General features: G+C 37.0%; 1 protein-coding gene across 24 annotated transcripts in view; it reads right to left on the bottom strand.

Annotated features, from left to right (window-relative positions):
- Nucleotides 1–12,212, bottom strand: part of RBFOX1 (RNA binding fox-1 homolog 1) — a 906,682-nt gene that overhangs the window by 742,117 nt on the left and 152,353 nt on the right. For all 24 annotated transcript variants that reach the window (XM_075767625.1, XM_075767578.1, XM_075767602.1 and 21 more), the window contains exon 2: nucleotides 10,064–10,126. Coding sequence is in view for 21 of the 24 variants with exons in the window: in XM_075767578.1 (XP_075623693.1) it covers nucleotides 10,064–10,126 (63 nt within the window). In the remaining 3 variants the exon portion in view is untranslated. The remainder of the gene's footprint in view (nucleotides 1–10,063; nucleotides 10,127–12,212) is intronic.

Genomic DNA, 12,212 nt, shown 5'->3' with positions numbered 1-12,212 from the left:
GAATAATCCTGTCTCAACAGACATTTACGTCATTATTTCGTCCCTTTTACACACTGAATGATACAGATTGCCATGGAATTCTACCTATAAATCCCCTTCCACTGCAAAAAATTCTCCATTTAGTCACACCAGTGAAATACTAGTGGGTCTGTCTCCATTACACTTAAGCCTCCTGGTTCACCGGATGTGCACTTAAAATTTCTTCATCGCTTCTCCTCTCTGTGAGGAGAGGAAGGCCACAATCTCTAGGCTCTGCTGCCAAAGTGGGTATAAGGTTACAGCTCTCTTCTGGTTCTGGCTGCATTTTCCCACGGACCCCCTTATCTTTAAAATGAACCCAACTCCTCTCAGTATAACCTGCATTTGCTATCTGCACCACATGACCTTTTATCAGCAACTATTTCATCTGCCACTCACCCCACACTGTGAAATTTTTCTGCAATTCTACATGATTTCTCTTGAATAATTGTGCCATCAGCAAATGTTTTTTGTCTTCCAGTTCAACCTTTTTCCATGTCTTCCATTGACACATCAGTTCAAGCAGTTAATCCCCCCAATAAAGAAGAGCTCGTGGTATAAGAATCTTCCTGACTTTACTGCAGAGAACATTAGTCCATGGAATTAAGCTTATTTTCAGGTTAGAATATTTTCAGGTGGATTTTGTGTACTTTTTAGGACTTCCTTCTATCCTACACTACAAGCAATGGGAGGGCTATGCTGCTTTTCTTTCCTCTCTTCCTTTAACATCAAGCCCAGAAAGTATATAAAGAAGGGACAATATCTCCACCTGGAATAAAACATGAATCCATGTAGGACTTGATTCCCAGAGCTGAGGGAAGCAGGAGAAACATCCCATGAGGAGGAGAAGGGGGATGGAACAGAAAGAAGAGGGAGGGGAACAAGGCTGGAGCACACTGTTACTGAAGTCTCCACACTGGGTGGAAACAAAACAGTATGGGTGGTAAATTCCCACTTTTTCAGACCACTTTGAACAATAATAAAGGTTGCCCAAGAAAATATGAAGATAGCCCTTGGATATCACGGAGGAGCATTAGTTAGGGGGTTGTTTACAAGGGCCTTCATTTGGGGCCAATGGGCCCAAGGAAATAATTCATTGATAGCATGTGGACAGACTGAACACAATAGCAAATTTAAATATGGTCTATTTTCTTTAAGAATATGAATCATGAAAGAGTTGTATCATATTACATTGAAGTGGCTTCTAGGGCCAACCAGAACATGATACAAATATCCCTAAAACTACAAAGAATCATTCTATTTCATTTAACCACACATCAGATGGTACAAAACCTTTTTTGCTTTTCAACAAGTGAACTTTAGAGCTGCTTTACAAGTACTCTCTGAAGAATTTTACTGCTCTCTCCCTTCAGTACACAATAAAGCACAAATAAAACCCTAGCTGTAATGATATTCATCAAGTTATGCAAATGCAGATTTTCTATGGTAGTTAAACATCAAGTACAAAAGAACATTTTTTTTTCCTACAACCTATTAAATAAACACAGAGTATATTGTTTTAAGCACACCTGTAGGTTGTAAATCTATATCCTCCTAACCACATTCCTTAAATTAACATTCCTGAGTCAGTAATAAGAAATTGCATTGAACTACCATAAAAATTACTTCTATAGTATCTGTCTTTGTTTTATTAGCATGTTCATCAGTAGCTAAGAGCTAGAATAAAATATTTCCAGATTAATATTATTTGAAGCCCCACAATTCACGTATTCAGAATTTTTGACTTGAATGACAAAGCCACCCATTTGAAACTGATTCTGCTCCAATACGTTCAGATCCTATCATCTGAATATTCCCACTGTTTTAGTAGTAAAATTGATCATCTCTGAAAGTGTGCATCAGTGAACGTGGGAGAATACAGACCAGCCACAAACAGATGGGAGTGCTAGCACTTTGTCATTGCCCTTGTACCTTCAGACCTGTGTAGCTGTTGCTGATGTTGCTTTTTGCAAGTGATTTTTGCATAATTACATTTCACATTTTTGCTGTTAGGAGTCACCTGTGATGGATTCTGCCTTGTGTAGGCATGCTTTTCTTTGTAACTATCTGTTGTACTACTAGTGACCAAGTTGCAGGAAAGCTTGTCAGACAAAACAAGCCCTATTGCCTGTAGGATAAGACTCAGAACCAGAAAATACAAACATTTGGAAACCATAACTCATGCTGAAATTTTCTTTTGGGCTTCATGGAATCTGAGCAGCAAAGCAATTGATTTGTACTTCAATATCCTAACCTGGCTTATACAAAAGACAGAAAACCACCTTAAATTATTTTGGCGCTGCAACTTTTATTACTTGTAGACTGTGCGGATCTAAAAATCAATAGCACACAACAACTTGGTCTTGATAAAAACATAATTTGTGAAGGATTTCAGATCAATCTTTTCTCAGTGTAGACCCTACATATATATTATTTTTTTAACTGGGTCATTTAGCCATGCAAAATATCCCTCAAGGGAAAAAAAAAACCCCGCCCCCAAACCCTGAAACAAAACCACCACCCCTCCAGTGATTCTATTGCACCACTCTGTGTCTTTTCCAGAAGTGCTCATAAAAATCTGGTCCTTTGGGGTGCAGATGGAGGAAGCAGAAACTTCACAGCAAAGAAAAGCAGCAGTTTTATAGTGTATTGGGTCTGACTGGGATAGAGTTAATTTTCTTCATAGCAGCCCATATGGTGCTGTGTTTTGGATTTGTGACTAAAACAGTGTTGATAACACATCAGTGTTATTGCTATTGTCAGGCTATTGCTGAGCAGCATTTGCACAGCATCAAGGTTTTCTTTTCCTCCCACCCCCCCTCTTTTTCCTCACTTTGCCTCCCCAGCCAGTGGACTGGGGGTACACAAGGAGTTGAAGGGGACACAGCTGGGGCAACTGGCTTGAACTGACCAAAGGGATATTCCAGACCAAATGATCTCAGCAATAGAAGTACATAGAAAAGAGGAAGAAGGGGGAAACGTTCATGGTTATAGCATTTGTCTTCCCAAGTTATGGGTGATGAAGCCCTGCCTTCCTGGAAATGGGGAAACACCTGACAATGGGAAACAGTGAATTAACTCCTTATTTTGCTTTGCTTCACTTATTAAACTGTGTTATCTCAACACATAAGGTTTTCTTTTCTTTGCTTTTACCTTTTTGATTCTCTCCCCCATCGCACTGGGGGCAGTGAGCAACTTGCCAGCCAGGGTCACCCCCACCACATACAGGCAAACGGGTTTCTTGACTTTGTCAGTATAAAGAAGATACATCCAAGACTGAAATACAGTACATGGTAGTCGAATATGACTTGTGTGCTGGTCTCAGAGACCTGCCTCATCTAAAGCACTTGGCCAACTGCTTCTCCAGAGCGAAGCTAAAACACGCCAGCATACCGTCTGTCACAGAGTGGTGCTTTCCTCCCTCGACATACACAGACAAGAACTCTGTTCTTTGATCCATCTGCCCAAATTTACCCTGTATGATTGCAGTAGGTCACAGACAAATCTCTCTCATTAATGCATTAACAGATGTAAATGTATTTCAGTACTGTAAAAGATATAGGCTTAACTGCTTGGTGAGAAATCCCAAGTTGCTAAATCCCAGCGACCAGTGCTGGAACACTCCCATAGTTGCTAGTGAGCTTATAGAAAGGTCCACAGTCAGAAGCAGTTCTGAGATGTACAGTTCAATTTCTGAAGGAAGAGTAAATGTTGCCAAATAAAATGTATTCTGTCAAACTCACATACTGCTTTATCTTTTTAAATCTCCTAAACTACGTAGAATACGGATAAAGGTTTCATTTGACATCAACAGATTTATTCTTATTTCCCAGCATTCTCCTTCATCACCAAAGATACATTTTCAAATTGCCATCCCATATTCAAAATTTAAAGAGCCATTAGTTAGATGGTTTCTAACATGTCTTGCAGGATCTGTAAAAATTCACACATAGCATGTCATTTATTGGTTGTGCACGAGCTACATAGGAATGAAACGTTACAACACAGACTTGTCAACTTAGTAACTAACCTCAAATGTAATAGGAAAAAAAAAAGGGGGGAAATTAAATCTTCCCCACATCTAATCAAATTATTACAATCCAAACTCCTGTTCATTTCCACGAACAGTAGCAGTAAAGATACTCCCCCACTGAAACAATAATATGCTATCCCACCTGTGCCCAGTGCTGCATCCAGACATAGCTCAGCAGGATCTCAGATCCAACGCACAAGGCATTAGATCAACTATGAACGCATCGTGTGCAGGGACAGAGCGATTCCCGATCGAATATAGGCCTGACTTACCAAGCTTTTCTTGCAGAATTCTGCACGCCCGCCCAGTTGCAGGCTCATGGTTTTGCCATCCTCTAAGACAATCCTACCTGAACTGGCTGTGCTCAGGCAGCAACTGCGCTGAAGATGGGTAACACACAGACTTTAACATACGGTAGCAGTAACACAGCAACGCAGAAATGAACCCTCCGGGAATCCTGGCCTGCTAACACACCCCAAAGCCCAGAATATCAATGCTACAGCTAACATTTGCTATACTGAACTACCCAAGCGCTTGCAATGACTGTACCTTCACTGTGCATAATTAGCATTATCAGAAAAAGTTACAGAAGTCTGCAAGCTCTTCAAAGAAAAAGAAAAAAGGATCAAGTGTATATCTTTATTAAAGAATGCGAACACCCTTGACATGACCCAGATCATCATGAGGACTGTTAAATTTCAATTAGCTTTGAGCTATGCTGATAGGACTTTACTAATAATTGCATGATTTTCTTGAGGAAAATTTTCAATTTTTTATAAGACAGGAGAGAGAATGAAATTGTAAGTTCTTTTTCACTTGTTAAATGTAAAAAATCATTAACAATAAAAGGTATTGGATTAGAGGGAAAGCAGGAGGAAAGATCGCCCAGTAACGGAGGCAATGATTTGGGATTTGAAAAATATGAATTCAAATCCTAGCTCTGCTCTACTCCCTCTCCTGGCACATCAGTCAGGCTGTTCAATTTTCTGGTTTCTCCTTCTGTAATAAAGAGATAATGACATATAGTAATCTCACAGGAATTTTGGGACTTGATATCTCTTAAATGCCACAATGCTATGGAAATGAACTTGATCAAAAACATCTTAATGCTGTAATCTGGAGAATATCCAGAGTGCACACAACTGCCAATGGAAGTATTCTAAGCTGAGTGTTTACATGCATGTGAAATTTTCATAATGCCTGAATAAGAAAGCGTCTGCAAGAGAACGTTTACGAAGGAAATATCTCAGTTGTGTCAGAAAACAGGCCACTATGTACAGCAAATTCAGATCCTAAGGTTAATCCATATTCAGCCCCTATAGCTTTTACTTGGTAGACGTGAAACACCACTTACAAAGACAGAGGATTTAGAAAGTTCACAGAGGTATCCACCAGAAAGAAATACTGACCGCATTCTTAAAAGAGAGGAAGGAGAAAAGAAGAAATTATTAGATATTTCTTTACACGTACATTTGTATACAACCAAGCGTGAATTACAAAGCTAATTCTCCTTACGGAGTTACTGTTCGCAATAATCTAGGGTAGTATTTCCAAAAAACCACTTGTGCTAGGAGTCTGTCTCTTGTTTTCAAAAAGTGTCCCCTATACAATTTCAGCAAGCCTTATGCTCTTTAACCTGCTTTGAGAGACTAACTTCTCAATTCTTTACATGCTTAAATACATACATACATATGTAATTATCTGCAGTAGTGATTAAGCACACTGTACAAACATAAACCCCTGCCCTTTTACAATTTAGGTAATCATAAACTATAGCAGTGGCTTAACGGTGATTCATGTAAACCTGCTACCACATAGTTGCTCTTTTTGTCTAAGATCATTAGAGATTTTACTGACATAAACTTCAAATTAGTGGCACTCAACAAAAGAAAACAACTTTTTCTTCCCCTACAGGAAATGAAATAAGGTAAACCTTGGAACATGGAGACATAAAAAAAAAAAAAAAAAGCCCTAAGCCACACAAAGGTAGTATACTTAGTTCCCTATGCAGGAAAGAGTTAAAGATTGGTCATATCTAACTGAACAGGTATCTAACTAATGGAAAAGTAACCACCACAAATCAACCACCTACAACTGAATTACCTTGCACCAGCACTAGGAAAAAATTCAACCACAGGTTGGGGTTAGCTCCCTTAGTTAAGCTTTTTCTGAAGAAAAAACATCCATGAGAATATTCTCCTGCTTATCATTAGGAGCGTGTAAATGCCTCACTGCTTCTGGTCCTTAATGAATTCCTACAATAACTGTTGAAGATATCTGAAGATATCACAAAACAACACTGAATAATATGACAATGGAGCAGATACTAACAACTAAACAGTTCCCCATCCTAGCTCAGATGAAGTAATGGAGCAGAACTTACTGCTTCATTTACGTTATCTAACTACCATTCTTCAACCCTTTTTTATTGTAATTCACAGATATCAGTAATTCAAAGCGCTGCAATTTTAAAAATATTCAACTCTCTAGACTAATACTGTCATTCAGACTACATTAGAATACAGAGAGATGAATAAATAAGAATGCAATCATTAAAATCTTTTTTCCTTATCCATTTATTAGAAAAAGATTATAATATTGGTTTATTTCCAAGAGAATTATGATATTTTATAATAGCTCTCTTTCACAATTATTTTGTTCATGCCTCTCAGGTAGAAATTCTTAGATCATACTAAACTCCTCAGATTCCTCTGTGGAATGCCATGTTGTTTTGCAAAACAGATTTACTGTATTAACAATTTTAAAAGATGTGTTTAATGAAGGGGGGAAAAAAGGACCCATAATCTCCAATAATAAAATATTTTCAATGCAATAATAGTTATTTTTCTGTTACTTATTTCAACATGCTAATAATTCAAAAGAAAACACAGCTCTCAAATTATGGAAAAGGGGTTTAAATGCCTTTCTTTCAATGGCTTTATAGGCCTTTACAGCACAGCAACTAGTTCTGTCTCACTGACAGACAGTAGAAGCGAAGACAAGGCTGTTTGGAGAGCAACAGCGTATTTGCATACATGCATTTACGTCCACCAGGGCTTCGGATGTGGATAATTGTGGCAGGTCTTCCAAGGGATGCAACTATCAAATTAACACCGAGCAGCATCACGCTCTCACCCTTTCTCTGTTACCTTAAAAATATCTACCCAAGGAAACCTGTTAGTAATAAAAGAATGGCGTCACTTAACGACAGTATGTTTAACAATCTATGTAGCAACTATATACAATCTAAGGATTACGAAAAACCAATAAAATGGGCAAGAATACAGACCTTTTCTCTCAAAAAGCAATTGTGTAAACTTTCTGCAAAACATGGAAAAGACAACAGGTTTCTTCTACTTTTTTCTGAACTGTTTTTCAGAGAACTTAGGTGGAATGCCAAAGAGAAATGGCTGCTTTGCCAAGGAATTATAGCTTTAGGCAAGGGAGCTGCATAGGGGAGAGCTAAGCACAATAATTCATCTTTCCAAATAAGCTAGACACAGAGAAACGCAATATAACCACTACTAACTGTCCAGCCTTCTGAGCTGGGATATCAGATCTTCCATTTTACTTGTGCAGATCATTGTCATTACACACAAGATCAACCCCATTCCTTGTCTTTCAATTTTAACCGGCATGTGACAGCCAGAGCACAGAATCATGGAACGTGCTGCTGCCTACCACTGCTCTCTGCAGTATTCCCACCCTCATGAATTCCAGTTCATGATAATGGAATGGGGAAAACGCTCCACTTAAGGGAATGAATGAGGACTCTGCTGACTTAGGTTTTACGTCCGTTTCTGCTACAAACTTCTTGCCAGTCACTCCTTATCCTTGATTTTCCACTGTATGTTTGGAACAATTCTATCTCCTTTGCCTGTCGTGTTTATTTTTAGTTGTTTTCTGGAACTGTCTTTTATTGCTTTGTTTACTGGTTTGCTCAATGCACTGCAGCTTTGGTTGAGTACTGTAGACATTACTGCACAATTAATAGAAGGTCAAATGCCATATAAATCCATAGGCTATCTACCTGGTAGAATCAACCAACGACATTACAAAAACAAATTTTAAAATGCATGATTTCTCTGTAATTAAACTGTTAAAACTATACTTACCTCAACATATTTGGCTATCAAAAAGAAATAGAAAAATACTGTAAAGCAACCACAGCAATAAATTATGCTTAAATTCAACTGAAGCATACTGAACACAAGGTTTACTGTGATTATTACATGGGGTTTTTGACATTTGTGACAGAAATTACAATTCATTTGTTTCATTACATACGATTCCATAATCTTAACACGTCTGTGTTGGATTGGTATTGCTGTTTTTAAATGCTTCTTCTAAATAAGGGAATGGGACAAACCATTTTATAATCAGTAATGTACTACATGTGTACACCATGTCACGGGTGAATAGGGCATAACGCCCAGCCATATGGTGTACTTAAGAGCCAACTCATCTACATAGTCTGTTACCAGGCAACATGCTGGACTTCAGTCTCAGCTTGGTAAAAAAAATGACCTCTTAGCCCTAGAAGTTGATTGATATTCATTGTGCTGGTTAGGTTATGATCACAAGGGAAAATAATAAAACCAATTATGCACATTGAGATTTGGCAGCATTAAACCTTCCCCAAATTCCAAATGAGTATTTTCTTCTTTTTTCTTGTCATATATCCCAAATCTCTGCTTTAGCTTGTTGAAGAAAGATTAATATCTTTTCCTTCAACTACATTTATAGATACTGAAGTGCTATATTCACAGTCAAATTAATGTTAGCTTCCTAAAAACATGCCAGTAATTATCTTGGGGACCACTGTCTCCCATGGGTTAGAAACCCCAACCTCATTCTTGCAATTTCTAACAGAATTCTTCTAACAAAAGCTGTCAATCGCATCAAATTCTGCTAAGAGCTGTAAGGTTATGCTGGGGTAGAAAATACTGTTCATGACAGAGGAAAAGCTAAAATCAACAAGCATGCTGAGCACTACAGAACTGATTTAAATCTGTCCTCAAGATGAACAGGCTTTTTTTTTTTTATCCTGTAAGCCAGGCAGTCTTTTTGAAATAATGAAATCTCTTTTCAAAGACATTAAGAGGAAGATTGTGTTCAGTGTAGAGGAATAAATATAAAACTCTTACTTTTAACAAAGACTGTAGGTCTAATTTTTTCAATGACACCAAACTTAGTGTACTGGGGCAGAACTCAACTGCTGATATTAATGCATTTGAACAAAAAAGTTAATCTAAGTCTATTACTAAAAACTGTTTGAGAAGTATCAAATACACATCTACCAAGAATCATACGCTTAGTTTTTTCTGATAGTTCTGTATTTATTATTACAACTACAGAAAGTTATATCATGATTAAAAAGCTCTTAATCAATATTGTTTCTAAGTATGTGCTAAAATGAAAAACTTTACAAGAAAAAATAAATTCCAAGTATAAAAGAGCAACAAATAGTTTGGATGTAAAAGCCTCTTCTCAGGAAGGAAAAAAGCTAAAAATTAATCAGCACAAATACTTTTTGACACGTCCTGTAAATTTTGGAGCTTAATTCATGATCTTCCCTATTCTGACATTACGAGTGCATTTAAAAAGGAAAGCATGATGAATTGTCCATAGCTGTTCTACGGCATAAGAGTGTCTGTGACTAATCTATATACAAAGTAATTTATTTCTGACAGAATCAGCCAAAAGTAAACTAAATACAATAGTGACATCACCCTAACATGTAAAAGGGAAATACAAGAGGAAAGCACAAACATACGGCCAGAAACAGGGAAGATGTTTTCTAAGCATGTCACTAGGAAGCTGTTGTTCACTGAAGACTAAAAGGTATCAGATCTCATACTCAGGGACTATTAGTCTTGCAGTCCAGCATCAGCACAGCAAGGCGTGAAGCCCAAAGTATTTCTGTATTCATTATGACAGCACAACAGAGATGTCAATCAAATCCCAAGGAAAATAAACTAAACAAACAACAATAAAAAGTAGTGCACTTACAGAAAGAAGGCTCCGATCATGAAAACAATAGGCACCACTTGCATGGGGCTTCTGTGTAGTTTCCTAAGAAAAGAAAAATACATTATTACTGTGAGGGAGAGATTCAAAGGAGATCGTATTTGTGCCCTGCACCCATGGAAGACTTAAGGTAGGCTTTAAAATTCAAAGTGTTGTAACAAAAAATAAAATTGATAATGCATTACCTGGGCTTTCACAAGAAGGGTTGCATACGTTATTGGGTCATAATTGCATTTTTATTGTAGTACGAAGCCAAACAGCAAAATCTGCTCATTGATTCACAAATACCAACAAAGATTTTATTATTTATTTATTAATCATTCAATGGACAGTAAAAATTTCCAGGCAGTCTGCAATTTATTTGAAATCTAAATCCTACATTTGCATTCTGAACTAACTTACTAAACCAGACAGGTGATTACTATGCCATAGTTCAAAATTTTCCCCAGTATAGGTTTCTGTTTCAATAGGAACACACAACTGTGATTTACTTTTTGTGTATTTTTCAATTCAATATTTCAAGCAATTTTGCAAAAGAAAATAACCATAAAATGCATAAACAAAAGGGGCTATCCAAAGTATATTATACATGCAGATAGCTGGGAATTGGAATAGGGTAACATTCTATTCCATGCCACTTTTTCTTATTGATGAGCACCTGGTGACTTCTAATATTTTACTGAATTATTCACTGAATCTTAGAAGTTACAGGAAGCTCAACTACGTTTTTCAGAACAGATTCTCCCTAAATGCATTTTTCATTTCCACGTGCAAATGGTAGTATATACTCTCTGATACAAATACTCTTGAAAATAAAACCACTGTACATATGCTGAGTCTTCAAAGAAAATACATACCTAGGTCTATGTATTACCAAAACATTCCATAGATAAATTTCATATACTTTTTATCCACTTCAACAAAATTCCAAACAGTAAATATATTGAATATTTTTTCATAAAATATGTTATTCCTTACAGGTGATTTCATTTTAAACAACAAAAAATAAATCAGTAAATCAAAACTCAGTAGCAGCTATCTCCAACGCAGCTGAGGAGAAAGATACACGGTCTATAAGCATGTTAGGTAATGCTGCAACTATTGCACATACTGAAAAAACCCGCCAACAACTTCAGAATCTGAAAAAGGGACAATCAGCAACACAAAACATACTTGTGGTCTCCTTTGAGCAGGGACATCACGAGGAGAGTATCTATCAAAGGCAGACCCAACTTCACAGCTGAAGCTCCTAACTGCAACTGTCTTACTGCCACCCCCCTGCCATGAATCAATTTCTGAGCTGAAGACACAAGTTCCTTTTTGTTTATGAAATAAAATGAACCATAAACATATAAAAATACCATAGAAAAGGTAGCTCACATAAGAAGGCTGCATATGCACCTAAACTATATGTTAGAACTACTGCATCTTGTCCTTTCTGGGTAGCGTTTCTTGGTGCGACATCAAAGATATCTCTGAGTACATCACAAGGTAAAATTAACGGCATCAAGAGTTCCTTAAAAATCTCCAAGGCGAAGTATTTCTTAATTAGCCTACATTTTCAAAACGGATGTCTGATTCAGGGCTATCTTGTAATGCCACAGTGAAACTTGTTCATGGTCAACAAAATTGAATTGAATAATTGAAAATTAAGTCTCCCACATTTTCACAATTTGAAACCACTGTGATTTTTCAAATGCAAACTTGCACTTTTTAGAATTCATACTGATTAAAATTCTCCCTCGTTGAGGTTATAGTACATTAATTTTCCTTTTCTCAAAGACTTGCATTTGACCATTCAGTCCTAGCAGACTTTCTCCTTAGCATAATGCTACCTATCGTTAATTTTAGAAACATACTCCCAGCTGCTACTGCTAGTATTCCTTATTTATCCCGCAGTTGTACACTGTAGTGACTGAGGAAGCTCAGAATACACACAGAAAAAAGATGTACAGAAATTTAAGCCTGTGCGCAAGTCCAGGAAAAATTAAGAATATACTTTTGTATGTAATTTACAAAGTACTACTCTATTATGCATGAGAAACTGTAAAAATAGTTACCTCTAAAACAATTAAGTTGACATTAATATTTAACCAAAGAGTAATTATTCATTTTGTCTACTTTTACAGTA

The sequence above is a fragment of the Balearica regulorum genome, chromosome 15 (assembly GCF_011004875.1).
Source record: "Balearica regulorum gibbericeps isolate bBalReg1 chromosome 15, bBalReg1.pri, whole genome shotgun sequence".
NCBI lineage: Eukaryota > Metazoa > Chordata > Aves > Gruiformes > Gruidae > Balearica > Balearica regulorum.
Note: the sequence above shows the minus strand (reverse complement) of the source record. Positions and strands in the feature narration are given on the sequence as shown.